The sequence below is a fragment of the Bos grunniens genome, chromosome 19 (genome assembly GCF_055505025.1).
Source record: "Bos grunniens cultivar Pamir isolate PY7600 chromosome 19, Bosgru_T2T1.0, whole genome shotgun sequence".
NCBI classification, from domain to species: domain Eukaryota; kingdom Metazoa; phylum Chordata; class Mammalia; order Artiodactyla; family Bovidae; genus Bos; species Bos grunniens.
In genome coordinates this window covers 42,575,748-42,595,925 of record NC_141183.1, presented here as the reverse complement: position 1 = coordinate 42,595,925, position 20,178 = coordinate 42,575,748, and the positions used below count along the sequence as shown (strand labels likewise).

Here is a 20,178-nt window from a genome sequence, read left to right as displayed (position 1 = left end):
GATGTCCAAATGAGATGTCCAGGGTGCCACTTATGGAGGCACTCGCTCTCAGATGCTGACCTACATTTACAGGACATGAGAGTGCGTGCCTCTCAGTAAATGTAACATGGGCACCTCAGTATTTCCTTTCAACCTCAGCCCTGCTGGAATCAGCCTTTCTCTTCACTGGGACTGGGGCCTCGCCTCGATCTCTAGCCTCTTTGGCTGTAACCCTGACTATTGCCTCATCTTTTCCAGTCCCCTTTCCTTAAGGAACTAGACTGCTCCTATAGTTGATGGACTGAAATGAGACACGATCTCAGGTTCAAGTCTTGTCTCCACCAGTTATTAATCTCTCTTTGAATCTCATCTCTGTATTCTGTCCTCCTCTGTACAGAAGGAAGACAGTATACACCTCTCTGGGTTTTGGCAAACAGGAGAGAATATGTGTAAAGTACATGGGACATAGGAAGCATGCTATGAGTGGTATTATCATTAATAATTTAGTAAGAAGCTTCAACAGTACAAAAGTTTTTCAGGTACCTCTAGGAGATTGAGAGAATGGGCTCAAAGCTGGAGTATGGGAATGGGAATTCAGGGTAACTATAAGGAAGCATTTTCTGACCATGAAGGTCCTTAAGTGAGGTGTGGTATCATTCCTGAAGGAGGACTTTAAAAACAGAAGTGCTTCTCATCTGCCAGGGAGCATCTGAGTGTCGCCACACCTGCAGAGGAAGCATGGGCAACACGTTCCCTGAAGGTTTCTTCTTTTGAAGGAATACATAGGACTAACAAGGAAATCCCCAGGGACTTAAAAAAAAGTGTTGACATATTAATACTAATTAATACTAAACCCTAAATTAATACTATGAAATTGTTTCAGTAAAAGGAAGACAACCACAGAAGGGCCAGAGGAAATTTCCACTATTTAGAGTACTGCAAATGTACAGGACCTGATACTCATTGGAAAAGGCCTTGATGCTGGAAAAGACTGAAGGCAGGAAAAGAGGGCAGCAGAAGCTGAGATGGTTAGATAGCATCACTGACTCCATGGACATAAATTTGAGTAAACTCCGAGAGATAGTAGAGGACAGAGGACCTGGTGTATTGAAGTTCATGGGGTTGCAAAGAGTTGGACACAACTTAGCAACTGAACAACAAGAAAAGTAAAAAGCAGGGGGAAAGATTTCAAAAGCTTGCTGTGTCTTTCCCCTTGATTTCAGAGAGGAGGATCTACTGTTCCATCTGTCTGGAGTAATTTCTATTCTATAACTTTCAAATGTCTTCACTGGCAATTTCAGAATTTCTTCCTTCTCTCATTTCTATTTCTTTTGCTGCAGCTTCAGTTTATTTTCTCTCATTTTGTGCTCAATGGAAATAGCCAACATGAAATCATCTTTCAGGGGCTTCATCTACTTAAAGCAAAAGTTTTAAGTCACTAGTCATCTTTTTTCCTAGGATTAAGAAATCCCAGTCTCCTTTTTTTCTTTACTTCCTTTCCCTGAGTATCATCAGTAAGTTATCTACAGCTTTCAGGCCCCAGCCATGTGTGGTGCAAAAGGAAGAGGAGTCCGAATGTGCATGTGGGACCGTGACTCACTTTGCTTTAGAGATGAATTTGTAAGTGTCATTCCAGTAAGCCAGGAGGTCGGTTGCCTCTTCATCATACACCCGAATGTTGTGATACTCAAAGACTCCCGGGAAGAAGTTGTCTATCTCTCGAGTGACATTCAAGATATAGCGAACCCTGTGAGGAAACCAAGAGAGAATATGACCTCTATTACTCAGGCGAAATCCAATTCCCAGCATGTTTTTTCTTATTTAAAACTGGTTTACTCCTGAGGCTGAAATTAAGTACCAAACTATGGAAGAAAGCTAAAAAACAAAAGCAAAACAAAACAACCCTAAGAGGCTACACTTAATACAGAATCTGTAACAGGCTGGGCATAGCTGGGTCTCAGGGTAACTAAGAGAGAAGCTGTCTACCAAGTTCAACGTCTACTAAGTTCAGTTTGTGTGCAGTTATAGATGCTCATCTTTCAGAGTCTTTTGAAAATATGCCTTGCAATTTACTCCAAAGAATCAATTTGAAGCTGGTCATCTGACAAATTCCCTTCAGTCACAAAAATTATACCAGCGACAAAATTTATTCTGTGGAAGTCATGTGTATTAAATCAGATTATTAACATGTATCTTAAGAAAAAAAAATAGAAGGAAATATTTCCTATCTTTCTAAATGCCAGATTGTCGGCTTTTTGCTCTATTACTCCCTTTAAACTACATGAAAGGCAAATGAGGCCAGGGCTGGGAGGGTCAGAGGAAAGTTGGACTTCAAACTCTCTCAGCTTTCAAGGCTGCATTCCTGGCTGCTATGACAGCAGATGTGTCTGAGAGTTCTCCCAGGCTTGCAGAAAATGGTTTCTGTATCAAAAATCTCCTTTGCTGTCTCTCCCACTGTGCAATCTCAATAAATGCTTGGGTTTAATTTGCCAAAGGATTACCTTTTTGCAGTGCTGTGTGGCCTTAAGACATCACTGTTGGCTACTTCAACAGTGCAACACAGTCACTCGTTTCTCTCTGTAGAAGCAATTTCCTTCTCAGAACCACACATGGACTTCTAGAAACCCAGTCTCTGAAGTCAGAGGAAGGACTACAGAAAGGGAGAGCCATGACGAAGCAAACCCGTGGTGAAGGTCAGGCAACCAAAATTTTTCTGGGACATGATTTCCATCTGTTTCAACTGAGCATCAAAGTCCATCACTAGAAAGGATTTTTTTTTCCCTTTTTAATTTAAAAAGCAAGCTGGGCTTCCCTGGTGGTCCAGTGGTTAAGACTCCACACTTCCACTGTAGAGGGCACAGGTTCTATTCCCTGCTGGGGAAACTAAGATCCTGCAAGCCACGTGGTGAAGCCTGCCCTCCCCAATTAATTAAAAAATAATAAAAGGCAAGCAACATGCACCTGTGGAACACATTCTAGAAGTTCTCCAAAAGGTAACCATCTGATCCAGTAATTCCTCTCCTAGGTATAGACTGAAGAGGAATGAAAACATGTCCACCCAAAGCCAAAAAGTGGGAACAACTCAAATGTCCATCAAACGATGAGTGGACAAATAAAATGTGGGGGGTGTGTGTGTATCTCCATTCAATGGAATAAAAAAGGAAGAAAGCAGTAATATATGCTGCAACACTGTAAACCTTGAAAATACAATGTTAAGTGAAATAAACCATTCTTAAAAGGCCACATATTGTATAATTTCATATAAATGAAATGTCCAGAATAGGCCAATCTATAGCAATAGAAAGTAGGTTAGTAGTTTCTAGGAGCTGGGGAGGAGGACAGGAAATGTGGGTAACTGCTAAAGGGGTTTTCCTTTCAGGTTGGAAAAAAAATTTTTAATGGATTGTTACACAGTTCTTTTTTTTTTTTTTTGTTACACAGTTCTGTGAATATACTAAAACCCACTGAAGCACACATTTTAAAAGGGTGAACTATAAAGTATGTGAATTATATCTCGAAACTGTCAGAAAAAAAGGCAAGCACACTTCTTATTTCATTTAAAATAAAAGTGAACAACTCTCCCATCTCCAGTCCCATAGTTCAGTAAGGGATTATAGCAGGACAGGGTTTCCCAATCTTTTCATTATGGAAATCTAGGCAGCCACTACCCATTGGAAATGACACTCTTTGAATCCTACTTGCCATTTCTGTAAAGGAGCAGCAGTTTACTTGGAGTTCTAAAGTCAGTGCATTGGGAGAAAATGGCCTTATTGTCAAAATTATACTTGAAAATCCCTTAAATCATCCACAGGGGCAATATGCATGTTTTATATACAGATCCCTGAACTGTAATTCTTCATCCATTTAAGATGAAGCACCAGTGAATTTAAGAAACAAGATCTAAGCAGATGCCTGAGCATCTAACCATACTTGTCTGTTTTCTGTGTTTTATAATTTATCCTCGTAAGTGGTAAATGAGATAAACAGGTCTCATCTCTAGCTGGGGATATCAAAGTATATACATACATGAATGGTTCTAATGCATTTGGCAGGCAGTGCTCTATCAAGTCAGATTTCTTACCGAACACTCTACAGGTGCTAGTTTCCTGCAGATCACAGTCTGTCAATTTTTCTATCATTCCTTCACATTTACTGGGCACCCTTCTGGTATAAAGCTCTAAGTTTGGTATGTTTCACACAAAACTACGATATAGTCTCTGCTTTCAAGAACTACTGATTCAATCCTCATCAACTTAAAATTTCCAAGTTCTCTTTATTTTCATACCTTAAAATTAAGTAACCAGATTTCCATTCCCCCTCCCCCAAAACTCTTTGTATAATCACTTGTCTTTCTTCCTTCTGAGGGAGAAGTAGAAGTATGCATTTAATCACATTCAAGATAGCCAGAGGCTGACTTGGAGCTGAGAAAACAGGCAGCCAGCAATCAGCCAAGGAGTCATCACTATCTCTGAGTTTCAGTAGGTCTTATCTCGGTCCAAATGAAGAGTTAGCATGGCCAATGTCCAGACATGATTTTCTCTTCTCATAATGTAATGATCTGACCTAAAGCTGAGTCTGATGGAAGATTTAGGCATTAGCTAAGAAGTGAGAAGGAAGAATGGTGGCTTTTTGCTTGTTGAAGGTTCACTGTGGTCTCAGCTGCTATAATCAAAGATAACCATACTGCTTAGGAACACATTTCTTTTTTTTTTTTAGGAACACATTTCTTAATACAAGTCAGTCTTCTTGTTCAATTTTACATTGTTCATTTTATATTTATAACCTACCTAGTCTTCATGCACCTTACTATAAAAGGATAGGGACTGAGACTTATTTTTCTTTGGATTCCTAGCATCTAGCTGTGCTTGGCCTACAGAAATTACTCAATAAATGTTGATTAGAGAGCTGTAAACCCAACACACGTGGTTCTGTGTACTCTTAACATAAAAATAGGAACCACAACTCAGAGAGACAGTAAAAAGATCAATGGTTGCCTGGGGTGGGGGTGGGGAATAAATGGACAGAGCACAGAGGATTTTTCACACAGTGAAGACACTCTGTATGACGCCATCGTGATGGACACACGGTCATTATACATTTGTCCAAAGCCACAGAAGATACAACACTAAGAGTGAACTTTTACATAAACTATGGGCTTTAGATGACTATGAGGTGTCAACATAGGTTCATGGGATGTAAAAAATCTACCTCTCTGGTGAGGATGTTGAAAATGGGGGGAGGCTACACATGTGTCGGGGCAGGAATATTCGGGATATCTCTGTACCTTCCCCTCAACTTTGCTGCAAACCTTATACTACTCTGAATAAAAAAACTCAATAACTGGGTTTGATTTTTAAACAGCATGAAAGGCTTACACATTGGTCTTTGAAAGACTTTCCACTGCAACAGTTGCTCTTTCTTGGGAGGAGGGGGATGAAACAGTGGGAGAATAGCTGTTTTAATTTTTATTAGATTACGCCCAGTAAAGAACCAACTGGAAGCAACTCTCAAGCTTAAACTTCCTCACTGACGCCTCTTGGTCCGGAAAATGCAAAGATAAAACAGTGATATTTGCCACCCAGGGGTGTCAGCAATTGCTCTGTGTGCTTACCCTCGGTTCTGTAAATCCTCTAAGTTGGAGGCATTCCATTCTGAGCCCTGCAGAACCAAAAAGACAAGGTTAGGGAGAGAGAATTAGCAAACAGACCAAATACAATACTTGAAAAGGAGTTCTATGAGGGGAGAAGCACAGTTTCTAAAAAGAAGGCCAGTAACGGCTACCACATTTCCTCCTCTCTATGTGCCAGGGATTTTAAATGCTATCATGTTCAGTTCTCACAAATGATGAAATTAAGAAAGTTACCTTCATTTTTTAGAGGTACGAAAACCAACCCATATAGAATTCAAATAATTTCTGCTCGCGATCACATTTGCTCTACTTATAAGGCAGTTTTAACATTGTCACACCAATACCAAAACCAATAATGAAAATATTTAGTTCAAATTTTCTTTGCATTTTTTTTTCTTATTATATCACACTAAGGAGTATAATCGGAGAAGGTAATGGCACCCCACTCCAGTACTCTTGCCTGGAAAATCCTATGGACGGAGGAGCCTGGTAGGCTGCAGTCCATGAGGTCGCTGAAAGTTGGACACGACTGAGCGACTTCACTTTCACTTTTCACTTTCATGCATTGGAGAAGGATATGGCAACCTGCTCCAGTGTTCTTGCCTGGAGAATCCCAGGGACGGGGGAGCCTGGTGGGCTGCTGTCTATGGGGTTGCACAGAGTCGGACACGACTGAAGTGACACAGCAGCAGTAGCAAGGAGTATAATCAGAGTACGTATTATGCTTTATGCTTAAGTTATCTGAATTAATTTTTTTTTCTGTGAGGTTATCAGTTTGATATACATGTGGGTTCATTTGCTCCTGCTTATATTCAATTTTAGGGTGTGTTTTTTCTTCCATGTTTTCAATTTTTTTTTTGAATATACAAGACTTTTAAAAGGTTGAGAGTCAAAAGTTTATTAAAAAGTAAACTTGGAAGTCTCACTCCCACTCCTATCTGTTCAATCCCCATGGGAAACCATTTTTATTAGTTTGTGGCTTATTCTACCTATGTTGTATTTTGAAAAAATATAAGCAAATATATATCATTGCTTCTGACTTACACACAAGTACTGTACTACATCTACTTTTTTTGTTTGCTTTCTTCACTGTACAACATATCCTCAAACCCACTCTGCATCACAGTGCCACTTTCCCCATAGCCTTGCCAACAAAATGTGCGGTTAAGCTTTTGAATATTCTCCAAACTGATAGGTGTGAAATGTTATCTCAGTGTAATTTTCATTTGCATTTCTCTTAAGCATAAAAGTGAGCAGCTATTCAATGTTTTAGGTCCATTTTCTACCTTTGAGCTATCTGTTCATGTCTTCTGAAAAGGCAAAACTTTTTAAAATAAGAATTTATCTATTCCAGAATAATGCATTAAGTGGAATTTCGCATTAGAAGACTCAAGTTCAAGTCCTGACTCCCCCTCTGACTGGGGGGCCTTGGGCAAACTGCATAACCTGTCTTCACTTTCCTTATCTGTAAAATAAAACACTCCCCCCACTCTAGCTCTAGGAATCTAATGGATGGATACCTTCCCCTCAAACTACAAAGTTTCTCCCATTGCTTTTTCCATGTGAGAACACAAACAGCAATCCTGACTACGCTGCTACACTGATCTCAGACTACAGCCTCCAGAATTGTAACGTTTCTACCATTTATACAGACTTCCCTGTGGCTCAAATGGTAAAGAATCTGCCTATGATGCAGGAGACCAGGGTTCAATCGCTGGGTCGGGAAGTTCCCCTGGAGAAGGGAAAGGCAATCCACTCTAGTATTCTTGCCTGGAGACAGAAGCCCGGTGGGCTATAGTCCATGGGGTCTCAAAGAGTCTGACATGACTGAGTGACTAACACACAGTATATATGACAGCACCCCCACCTTGCTCTCCCCCACCACATTTTTCTCATTTGAAAATGGAAAACCCTCTCTCCATCCTAGATCCTCTAGACATTGTCCTTCTCTTCTTCCCTTCATGGCCAAGATTCCCCAGAAATATAATGCTCACTTTCTATAATTCCTCATTTCCCATGTATTTCAACCCAGAACACCATGGCTTCTTGCCCTCATCACTCTCGCTCATTACCTCTTCTAACTGTCTAAACCAGGTGACTTTGGTAATCTTACTCCACTGGCTTTCTATGAGTATTTTTCTTGATATGGTCATTACTCCCTCCTTATATAGATCAGACTGCACAAATATCTAGCTTCGTGCCTAGCACAATAAAGAGGATCATCAAATGCCTGTTGAATAAATGGTCAAATGAGATAAGTAAATGAAGCACTTTGAAAACTGTCAAGTGTCACTCTGGCACTACCTTCACATTACAAGTGCTCTGTAACCTGGCCACTGAACTAGGAGACCTCAAGGATGCTGTAGGAAAAGGTCAGTAAGTGATGGACAATTGATCTCTTCTAGAGACCAGGGCTCACTTGATTTGCTTTTAAAATAAACATGTATAAGAGGTTCTTAAGACTCTGTGCTCAACCTTGGAAAACACTCCCACACCAAAGAAACAGGCAAGAAGAATAAAAACAGGGCTTTCAAGGAGACAGAAGCCAAGCAATAAGGGTTGAGTGGCTAAACTGGAGCCAGGGAAATGTGACCACCTCACTTCTTAATTTAGAAATCTAAATCCCCTACAGAATTCTGTCCAGCTAGATGGAAATAACCCTGACGTGATGGGAAGAGTCCATGGTTTACATCTACTAGTCCAGAGAAACTTCAATCTGACAATCTGAAATGGCACATACCCAGAAACAGAAGAAATTAAATTCATCAGCTACTGACTCAGTGAGGCTCACACCAAGTGACCTGGGCTCTGCTTAGGGCTGCTTCAGCTTGGAAGAACTGGAATCAACATGGTGTCATTACTTTTCTGTCCTTAATACCAATGCCATGCATATTAGCCTCCTGGGGTCCTCCACAAACTCAATCTTTTTTTTTCCCTCCATGTTTCTCAGGCTTACAACTACATACTTCCATGGGGGTTTTCACTAAGTTCTATGTAATTATGCTAAGCATATTTTAATTGTACAGAAGTATAAAATGAAATCTTAAAACTGCAATACATCTTAAAATAAGTTCACTTCCATCTTTCACTTTGGTTCACCCACATTATACTCTGGCCCAAAGACTGAAGTGACTGATTTTTTTTTTTCAAATGTTATCCTTAGGAAATAGCCTTGTTGGGGACCAAGTGTTCCAAACAAAATATAAGAGGACAGCACATTTATGGCAAAGGAGGAGGACTGTACTGGGAGTTCTGCTAAGACCATACAGCTCAACATAGAATCTTTAAGGACTGGTATGCCTGTCCAAATCTTTATCACACCATAGCTACAGCATCAATGCTGTGAGTCACTTTACTGTGGTACAAGCTCTACAATTTCTTCTAAAAAGTTGATGATACACATCTCCAGTTGAGGGGCAAAAATCCTGAACGAGAGACTTACCTTAATGCTTCTTTGAAATCGAAACTCTTATTTTAAAAGGATTTGTAATGTCAAATCTTGAAAAAGATAACCATCAGTGGTAAACTTCTGACTACTTTTTTATTCACGAAGAAAACTACTGGTTGCCTGTCCAATAGTTCCGTGTTTCCCTTGTTTAACTAAGAAAGCTGACGGCCTTTCTGCAAAGGATCTCTGTTCACATCTAGCATTTTCTCAGCCAAATCGGACAGCCTCCAGGAGAGCTGTTGATACTGAGATTTGGTTGGGCAAAGGCTTCCAACTCAGAGGAGTAGTACACTCTTAAGGGTGGGGAAAAACTTTTTCTGGAAATACCCTGGCTTCCAACCAATCAACCCTGTCTTCTCGCAGCAGGTTTTTCTTTAAATTATGCTCTATACTTTTCTTCTCAATATCAGCTGGACACGTTTCCGAATAAACATCTCTGTGCAGTGCACTACAGAGCTGAGCATTCTTCCTAAGGCAGGGGAGAATTCCTGCTGCCTCCCTCCACACAGTCTGCTTGCACTCCAGGCATGGCAGCTATGAACAAGATAAAATGACTTTGCAGAAAATTAACACCACCACTTGCAGTTTGGATAAGACCTCTTTTTCCAAGTCAACTGCTGGGAAAGCCAGCGGAGCACAGACTCACTGGAGAAGAGATACGGGTTTGGACACAGGATGTGACGATGCAAACAAAGGGAGGAAGCCATGAAGGAAGAGGTACAATAAGATGTTTAGACAACCTGTTCGTGCACTTATTTTGCTGCATAAGAGTTAAATTTCAGAACTCTCCAGTTCGAAAATTGCCCCCCCCAAAAGAAAAATATTCACAAGGCAAAGAGCATGTCCATTTAGAGAAAACAGAATTATATCTGAAGCTGAATACATTTTCCCTTTTTCAAAAATATGCACAGATATATATTTAAAAAGTAAAAAAGAGCTAGAATGCAGTATTATATAAGCAAGGATAATGGTGTTTATCTCTCTTGTGTTGATTAAATGTCGTTTATTGTCTTCTAAAGCTGTCTAAAATTTTTTGCAATGAAATTGAATTTTTGTAGTAAGAGAAAAACCCAAGACAGAAGACTATGTCAATAATCATGAAATAACAGGATGAATCTATTGATACAAATACTCAAAGGCCTTTCTAGCTGATTAGGGACTAATTTGGGGAGAACTGGATTGTTCTTTCTGTTTAAAGTACTATTAACATGTATTTATATGTCCTAAAACAGTAACATTTGAAGAAGAGGAAAGGAGAAGGTAGCTCTTAAGAGGGTGGCATCTGAAACACAGGGAAGTATGTCTGAAATTAAACAGCTAGATAGTGACTGAATTTGACATTTATCATGTCTGCATCCTTTTAGGTATTAAGATTCAAGCTCAGTGGAAAAGCAACTCCAAGTTTATAGCTTTGGTCACTTTCTAACGAGTTATTTTTGGCTACAGGCACTTGCCTGTCATAAAAATTAGTCATGTTACATGGAGACAGTTGGGGGCAGGGTCCATTTGAATGAATGACTCATACGTTTTCTATGGACAACACAAAAAATTCTTTCCAAGGATACAAGAACAGGGAATACTTAAACCCTCATAGAATTACATACAAAAGTCAGCAGGGCCAGGTGCCTCACAAATGGAAAAGGTCAATGACAGTTTTGCCGTATGATCTATATCCAGAAATGGCAACACACATTGGTCAAGTTAAAGTAATGGAAAAGCAGTTCCCCTCCCAGCTCACAGCTTTTCATGAGTAATTTCATAGCTATACGCCCCATGAATCACTCGACAAGCACACACTCTCCAAAGTGTCAACAAGTTAATTCAGGGCACAAGCCTTCAATGGCATGAAGTCTAAGTGCTGGGTGAAACAAACTCATATTCAGGGTGAGATGATCCAGTTTAGTCAGTTCCTGAGCATTTATTCCTCTTCCCTGTTTCCCAGCTTCTAATCCTTTCACAGCTCACAAATGTCCTTATCAGAGAAAGGAAGTGAAATTCAAACCAATCAATTTAGTTCCTTGTTCGCATTTTTAGCCAAAGTATGTGAGAACCGGAAATAAAAGTGAGGTTTTGGTGTTCTCCACTGACTTTAATTATCCTTGTGTATCCTTGTTCCCACTACCATGTACAGATGAAAACAAGAACTCTTTAACATTTGGGAGATAAATCGGTCTTAGGATTTTAGAATCTTTCCTAATCCATCTGTCAGAGACCTCTCCTTGGGCTAATTACAAGTCACTGAATGTCCAGCACCATCAAGAACAATTTTAAGTCACTGAAGATTTGGTAATCAAAAAGTAACTGAGGGACTGAAAATGTAGCTGCAGGGTTTCAAATATTTTGAAAGTCCAATAGTCTCTGTTAGAGGTAGTTTTCTGCTCTGTTCAGATGTATCAGACCTTAGACCCATTTGGCAGACCCATTTGACATCCAAGGATCATTCTATTTGTATACACTGGACTGGTCTGCTTTGTGACTATTACTTCCAACAGCATGAGATCTTTAACCACCCATGGGGAGAAAAGGCTTGATCTGTAGCATCTGCCAACTTCCTTGGTGTAAATTTTCCCACCATAGTCAACTGTTGTCACTGAGTAACTGGGAAGAAATGAGCAGAAGCATACCGTTATATAACCTTTCCACCACACAACAGACGTAAATAACCTTTAGAGCACAGATAACAGTAAAATGTAGTCAAATAATTAGGAAGTGATGAGGTTTGGGTATTTATTACCTTTGTTTTTAACATAAGCTACATTTTCTTTAAGTATAATAAAATTTGATAATTGCCCCCTATGAGTTGGCAGAGATGAAGTTTGGCACACCCCTTTAAATTGGCCCTAAGACTTACCAAGAACACGTGCTCGAATATCTGTGTAGGGCTATCCATCTGACCAAGGATCACTATCATTTCATTATCTATAAATTCCTTGAATTCTCGCAAGTTGCACACCATTTGCATTTCTAGTTCAGTTCGTATCTGAAACAGAGATGACATAACTGTACTAATCTCTGAATGGTCCCTCTGGACTTTCAATCGGTCACCATTTCCAGCCCCCCGCCTATTATTAATCTACCTCTAGCCTTGAACAATGAGGACTCAAGGTCTCGTACCTCTTTCGATGTGATATTCTCCAAATCCTTTTGCATCATAATCTCCCTTAATCTGGTTTTAATTAGCCTCTCTGTCCGCTCACGTTCAGTTGGTCTGAGAAGAGAGAAATGGTGATTTTTCTTAGGTAGGAAAAGGACCAAGTTAATGAATGTGTCATTTGATTGTTTCCAAATTGTCAGGCTTTTCCTTTTGTTACTTTTAAATTTATATTCTGGAGGCAGGGAAAAAAGAAATTGATATTTTAAGTTTCTTTTCAGAATTATAGAATGTAACAGGGAGAAATTATTACTTGAAGAGGCTGTACATGTCTAAAAGCCCATAAATACATTCATATATAAAGATCCAAGAAGGAGTAAAGACAAATAGGCTACACTGAGTGTAGTACTTTAATGGAGGACCATTTCCATCAAGTAACCCTCAGCACCGCTTGTTGAGCTAGAAAACCAAGCTGGGTATGACCTACTATGCAACTGCGTCTTTTGTAGCTTAAAAATGCCACCCAGTGCTGATCATTTGTTGCTATGACTGGGAAAGAGAGAAGAGTGATTTCTGCCTTCTTCAATGAAGCAAATTCTCTTCCAAAATGAATTTCAAGGATTAACTACCTACAGTACCCTATCCAAAATATTTTCCTTTTCCACAAAAGCTCTTGCAATATTTCTGTGAAATTATTATTCCCATTTTACAAATAAAGGAAATAAACAACTGAGAGGTTAAATGATATGCCAACCGTCACTTACGATGGCAAGAGAACCAGAACTCTTTGCCCAGCTTAACACTCTACCTACAGGATAATGCTGCTTCCATTAGCCTTCCAACTCTCTTAAAAATACAAACTTCCCTTGGAACTTTATTATGAAATCAAACTAGGAGGCTGATTCTCCAATTACTAGAAAGATACTGGTTCAACATAACTGGATGTTTCTCTCTAAAAGCATTATTCCTTAAGACGCAGCATCTGAGTGGGGCTCATAGGGAGCTCTTTCTGTCTCTGCCTTCCCTCCTACCTACTCAAGAAGGTATCCGTTCTGAACTTCCTTATTTGGAGATGGAAATGGACTAAGCCTTCAGGCATCCTGCCTGCCTTTGCTGCCTACAGCCTTATCACTGGCTGCAAAAATAGCTTCGTATAATCTCCAAAGATGGATGCTCTGAGACCACAACCTTGGGGTTCCCTACCACTTGGATTCATAAGTTTCTCATGAACCCTGCAGAGTATAGCTAACACCTATGCCATTCCCCTGTCAATCAGCTCAAGCACCCCAGTCTTGACCAGGAATAAAATGCTTAACCACACTCCCCACCACTTTTCCTAGACATAGCTAATGGTAGAGAGTTACACATTTCAGTCTATTAAAAATAAACATTGGTCTTAAAAAAAACAAATTGTAGCACCTGAGTGCAATGGGTTCGATTCCCTAGTTTAGCAGCCTTTCTCCCAATCCTTCACACTTATTGGGGCAGAGTGTTTGGGAGCAAATACACCTGGGTGTTTTTTCTTTTAATTTTTTTTTGCTTGTTTTGTGTTCTTAAATTTTGGCTTTAGTCATTTTTGCTGCTCGTGGGCTTTTTCCAGTTGTGGAAGCAAGGGCTACTCCCTAGCTGTGGTGCGAGGGCGTCTCACTGCAGTGGCTTCTCTTGTTGCAGAGCGCAGGCTCAGTAGTTGTGGCGCATGGGCTTAGCTGCTGCATGGTATGTGGGATTAAATCTGTGTCCCCTGCATTGTCAGGCAGATTCTTAACCACTAGACCACCAGGGGAAGTCCACACCCGGGTTTTAACCCCAGCCCTGCTACTTACTATTTATATGACCCGAACAAATTTCTTTCTTTCACTGAGCCTGGTTTCCTTTTCTATAAAATAAGAACAGTAATACTCTCTGTCTCATGAGGTTTTTATGAGAATTAAATGAGATACTATGGATGAAGTGCCTAGTGTAACATTTGACCTACACCGGAGGCACCATATACCTATGTTCCCTTCTCAACCTTCCCTGGATTTCATAATATAAACTTTATTCACAGTGGAGCACTTAAGTCCATTTTGGCATACATTCTCTGTATCCTCAGCATTCTTTTTAAGGCTCTTCTAGTCAACTTAGGAAAGAAGAGGGAATGGAAAAGGCATTATATCACAAACATACTTTCTCCCTCAATTTCACTAAAGAAAAATTTGGAAAATACATACACACAGAAAGAAGATAAAAATCACTGAAAACCCTTCTATCATTATTAGTACTCTGACCTACAGCTCTGTCTCTTTTACTATAGACAGACACTTGTTTACTAAATGTATCTTAAAACTGTGGTTATATTGTACATACGAAGAATTAACATTTAATGGGTCTTTACCATGTGCGAGTGACTATATTTTACATATTTATTTATTCATTTTTGCTCAGGGATAGAGAGAGATTGGAGAAGGCAATGGCAACCCACTCCAGTACTCTTGCCTGGAAAACCCATGGATGGAGGAGCCTGGTGGGCTGTAGTCCATGGAGTCGCTAAAAGTTGGACATGACTAAGTGACTTCACTTTTACTTTTCACTTACATGCACTGGAGAAGGAAATGGCAACCCACTCCAGTGTTCTTGGCTGGAGAATCCCAGGGACGGGGGAGCCTGGTGGGCTGCCGTCTCTGGGGTCGCACAGAGTTGGACATGACTGAAGCGACTTAGCAGAGAGAGATTATGGGCAATTTCATTTTCTTCCTTTTTTGGGGCTGTAATTTTCAAATTCTCTCTAATAAAATCAGGAAAAATGAAAAGAAAGGTTTTCTCTCTCTGATTCAAAGTGTCTGTTTATAAACCAGATGAGACGTCCGTTCCTCTGACACCCATCAACCAGTCATAGAGAGTAAATCAATAATACTGCTCATGTGGACTTTGCTGGCAATCAGTGGTTAAGATTCTGAGCTTCTACCCCAGGGAACTAAGATCCTGCAAGCTGTGTGCCATGTCCAAAACAACAACAACAAAACAAAATAGAAAAACCAAAACCAAAACAACAATAAAACACGGCCCCCAATTCTGAAGGCCATACTATGCTTATCTTTTTAGTCACTGTGGAATCTTGCAGGGACTAGAGCTACCAGTACTAACTGACCCTTGTACCAATCATATCCTACACAGAAAAGTTTCCACTTTTTTAATGACTATTCCCTGCACACGATTTTTGGAAATTTCACTTTTTTCTAGTAAAAAAGGCATTTCTTATCTAAATTAAGCCTTTAAAAAAATCATGCACTGTTTAGGTGTCACTTCTGGAATCTGAAGGTGAAGTGGTGTAAGATCCTTTTAGTAAGTCGCTACTCTTCTTTCCCAGATGTAGAAAATACCTTGGAGGTGAAGAAAGATCAATTCAGAGCAAAATAAACATCCTGATTAATTTCGAAAGCAGGAACTAGGTATGAAAAAATTTCATAAGTTTCAACACACAGACCTAACTAAAAGGAAATAAACATCAGCTTCAACTTAGGTCTTTATCCAATTCACAGCACAGCAGGGAGATTTAATAAAAAATCTACAGACCTGATAAGTCAAATGCGGGGCTAAGACACAAATTATAAAATGTATTTAAAAAAATCTTAACAGAAATCAGTTAAAATGTCAGTATTCTTTTAAATTGACTGGAAACATTTTCTGAAGTGTTTAGAAACATCTGCGCTAAAGCTTCTCAATGTCATTAACTTGCTTAGCAAATGCTTCTTTTATAGATAATGCAAAGACAAGAGCTCAGCCGAACTCCTTTAAACTCAAATTTCCAATTAGTGGAATCGGAATTAATGGGATTTTATGGTACTGCAGTCCTTAACTGTGGAGACTCCGCTGTGCTCAGGTGTGAGACTCTTCAGGTCTTTACATACAACAGAAAGAACAGGGTTCTTTGTGTGGCAGATGTGTAGTGTCAACAATGACTAGTATCACTCGTAAGGTTCATTCCCTTAGAGGAGAGATTAGGGAGGAACATGTTGGTTCCAAACCCCTGAGAACCTAACAGAGGGGACGTCTGGGATCCCCAGCAAGATGACTTACATGTCTGTGAAGAGAGCAGGAGAGTCAGGTCGGTGGGACTGTACATCCTGCATAGCATTCCATTCGTTGACCGAGGACTGGTCTGAGTTGATATGGCTCTCATAGTAACTCACCCAGGTGAGAAACAGGCTGCCGGGGTAGTAGTTATGCATTCTGGCCACTTCACAAGCCTTGTGTAAACTCTGCAGTGCAGACCTGAAAGATAGGCTGGGAAGTGAGACTGGAGACCTGTGGGGATACCTAAAGGCCAGTAATCCATGTATACCCCAAACTCTGCCAATTTTAAAATCTTACAGAATTGGGCCTCTGGAGAATCTATTGCTTGGAAATCAAGATTCTCTGATTCTGATTATAATAATACTATATTATCTATTCATAGCAATCAACTAGACATTTCTTGCTGAAAAATATGATGCATTATAAAGGTGGTGGTGGGGTGGAGGGGAACTGACAACCTACCAGTGGAAAATAGGTCCAAGTACCTGTGGAGCTCACCATGAGCTCACAATATACACAGTTAGACATTTGTTGCTGCTGTTGTTTAGTTGGTAAGTCATGTCCAACTGTTTTGTGACCCCCATGAACTATAGCCTGGACTACAGACCAGGCTACTCTGTTCATGGGATTTTCCAGGCAAGAATACTGGAGTGGGTTGCCATTTCCTTCACCAGGGGATCTTTCCAACCTAGGGACTGAACCCACATCTCCTGTGTCTCCTGCATTGGCAGGTGGATTCTTTACTGCTGAGCTACCAGGGAGGCCCAGTTAGATATAGTTATGGTTATATACAGCTATAATTGGAACCACGCTATGGCCCGTATCACTAGAGGACAAAAGATCTACTTCATTTACTACACAAAGATTTGTTTCTCTTGGCACAGGGTCACGTAGAGCATATATTCCCTATAATTCTTAGAGGTTCCACAAAGATCACATAGACAGATGTCCCTAAGCCTTGAGGACAGTCCTTTTATGTCCAGGATGTACTGCTCTAGTGACATTTATCATTCTTGCTGCCTTAGTCCCCTAGTCACTTTAAGCCATTTATTCATACCCTTGAGCTACTTTCTAAGAACAGCTCTGGTTATTCTGTGACTAATTAGATCTCTGACTCCAAACCTAGGAACTCAAGAAAGGTAAACAAAACTGAAAAATATTGTTTTGGTTATATACTTGGGAAAAACTTGAGCCAGAAATGCTAGGAAGTTAGTTACCCCAAAGCAGGTATCTTTCTGTGTTTTTATTTACTGATGTATCTCAAGAGCCTAAAAGAATGTCTTCTTTAAAAAAAAAAACCAAAAAGCCTTCTAGTTCAAAGTTAAAATTTGTAAATGAAATGCCTTATTAACTATAAATTAATATCTCTTTCCTAAGGGAAAAGGACATTATGAGAGAACTCTGTGGCCAATCTATTTATATCTTTTGCTTAAAAATGCCTTTTTACTGTTTCTTCTTTCATAACAAATATGATCATGCTCATTTTAGAAAATTTAGGGACCTGAGGTAAAAGGCAGGAATATCCTATAATCTGACCATCCAGAAATAACAACTGTTAAGCTTTTAGTATAGATCTTTCCAGTCTGTTTGTCTCTGCAGAGATCTAAAATAAAGACATGATCATATTCTGCATATCATTTAATTTGTTCTTTTACTTTACACTTTGTTGTCAACATTTTTCCATGTCAATAAATGTTCAACTAGGTAATTTTCAATGGCTGCATATTTAGAAACATGGATATACTGGAATTTAATTGATTCTTAGTTTTTTAGACATTTAAAAATTGCTTTCCATTTTTTTGATACTATTAGAACAACTGATAAAGATTCTTAACAGTTAAAAATCTGCACATACCCTTGATTATTACCTCAGGATAAATTCTTGGAAGCAGAATCACTATGTCAAAGGGTATACAAAATCGTAAATTGTCCTGGCAAATCACTCTCCAGAAAGATCACTCCAGTTTATCTTCCCATCAGTGAGGCTATGACAGTGCTGTTTCTTGAATCCTTGTCAACCTCATATAATGTACATTAAAAGATAAAATTATGACCAATTTTGATTGGGAAAACATGCCAGTCCATTTCTACTAGGGAATTAGATTTTCTCGAAAGAACAAAATCACAGAAACTTTTAAAATGCTTCCTTTTACTCAAACTAAGCCAAATTCTGAGAGTTGGACTGTGAAGAAAGCTGAGTGCCGAAGAATTGATGGTGTTGGTGGTTCTCCAACTTTGGTGTTGGAGAAGACTCTTGAGAGTCCCTTGGACTTCAAGGAGATCCAACCAGTCCATTCTAAAGGAGTTCAGTCCTGGGTGTTCTTTGGAAGGAATGATGCTAAAGCTGAAACTCCAGTACTTTGGCCACCTCATGCGAAGAGCTGACTCATTGGAAAAGACCCTGATGCTGGGAGGGATTGGGGGCAGGAGGAGAAGGGGACAACAGAAGATGAGATGGCTGGATGGCATCACCGACTCGATGGACGTGAGTTTGAGTGAACTCCGGGAGCTGGTGATGGACAGGGAGGCCTGGAGTACTGTGAATCATGGGGTCGGCAAAGAGTCGGACACGACTGAGTGACTGAACTGAACTGAAGCCAAATTCTCAGCAAATTTTAGTTTCATTACACAGATTCAAGTCTCTAGTCACCCGCAGGCTCAGCAGGTAAAGAATCCACTGGCAGTGTAGGAGACGTGCCGGTTGGGAAGATCCCCTGGAGGAGGAAATGGCAACCCACTCCCAGGCATTGCCTGGGAAATCCCATGGACAGAAGAGCCTGGCAGGCTACAGCCCAAGGGGCCACAAAAAGTGTTGGACACGACTGAGCATGAACACATATTCTAAAGTAAAAGCCAGCTTAGTGCAACATACAGGATATTCAATGCATGTTTTCTTCATCCAGGAAACACATGCTTCAAAAGCATATGGCACAAGTATTTGGTACAAGTACCCTAAAACACATTCAAGGCACAGCCACCTTGTATTTCAGCTGTGTACAGGAGAGAGGCTATAGTAACCACCTTCCTGTGAAGGAAACACCTGGTTTAAACGCTGCTTTGATTCACACATCATCTACCAGGGTTTTTTGTTTTCCTGTGACTTTCAGTTCACTACTCCCCATGTGGTACACCAAAAAAAAGTTTATTCTGCAATAAGCTAACACAGCTAGGACTAGTCGGTCTACTTTAAAACATCAAAGCTTGAACTACTTGAATCCTAAAGAATTAAGACAGATTTGTATCCCTCCCCAAAATATAGCTGAGAACACTGCATTTATGGGACTTAGGCTGTTGGGTTTTGTTTGGTACAGGTCAGATGCTTTTTTTTCCCCTTCAAACTTTAAATGTTTTATTTTGTATTGGGGTACAGCTGATGAACAATGTTGTGATAGTTTCAGGTGAGCAGTGAAGGGCCTCAGCCATACATATACATGTATCCATTCTCCCCCAAGCCCCTCTCCCATCCAGGCTGGCACATAACATTGAGTAGAATTTCATGTGCTATACAGTAGGTTCTTGTCATTTATCCATTTTGAATACAGCAGTGTGTAACTGCAGGTCAGTTGCTTTTAACTGAATCTTAGTCAAAAGAGGTTATGAGTTTTTCTATGAGAAATTTATCACTGAAATATGGCCTAAAACTAAAAATTGGTCTAAACACATGACCTGAAACTCTGTCCTATCTCAATTACTGTATGAGGTGATAAGATTTAATGTTCAGTGGACTCTCTTTTAGGACTGCACCCACTTCAAGCCTATCAATCCAGTTATTCAGGGGTAAGTGATCTCCCTGGAGTCTTTTTCAGGCTCCTTTATTTCTCCTTTGGCTTGCATTCTGCCCATTCTGCTCCTCATGGGGACTTCCACTACAGAACAGGCAACTGAACGAGGGACTGAAATTCAAATCCCTGACCGGGGGATGACTCTGAATCTTAAGAATCACATCACTCCCTGCTTATATTGGATCATTTTTCTAGA

At 40.0% G+C, this 20,178-nt stretch overlaps 1 protein-coding gene across 8 annotated transcripts in view; it reads right to left on the bottom strand.

Moving 5' to 3' along the window:
• The window catches only part of SSH2 (slingshot protein phosphatase 2), a 246,720-nt gene that overhangs the window by 21,460 nt on the left and 205,082 nt on the right, over positions 1-20,178 (bottom strand). For all 8 annotated transcript variants that reach the window (XM_086359934.1, XM_086359930.1, XM_086359931.1 and 5 more), the window contains 5 exons: positions 16,204-16,398; positions 12,171-12,264; positions 11,908-12,036; positions 5,591-5,637; positions 1,580-1,726 (listed from right to left, as the gene is read on the bottom strand). In XM_086359934.1, coding sequence (XP_086216060.1) covers positions 1,580-1,726; positions 5,591-5,637; positions 11,908-12,036; positions 12,171-12,264; positions 16,204-16,398 — 612 coding nt within the window. The remainder of the gene's footprint in view (positions 1-1,579; positions 1,727-5,590; positions 5,638-11,907; positions 12,037-12,170; positions 12,265-16,203; positions 16,399-20,178) is intronic.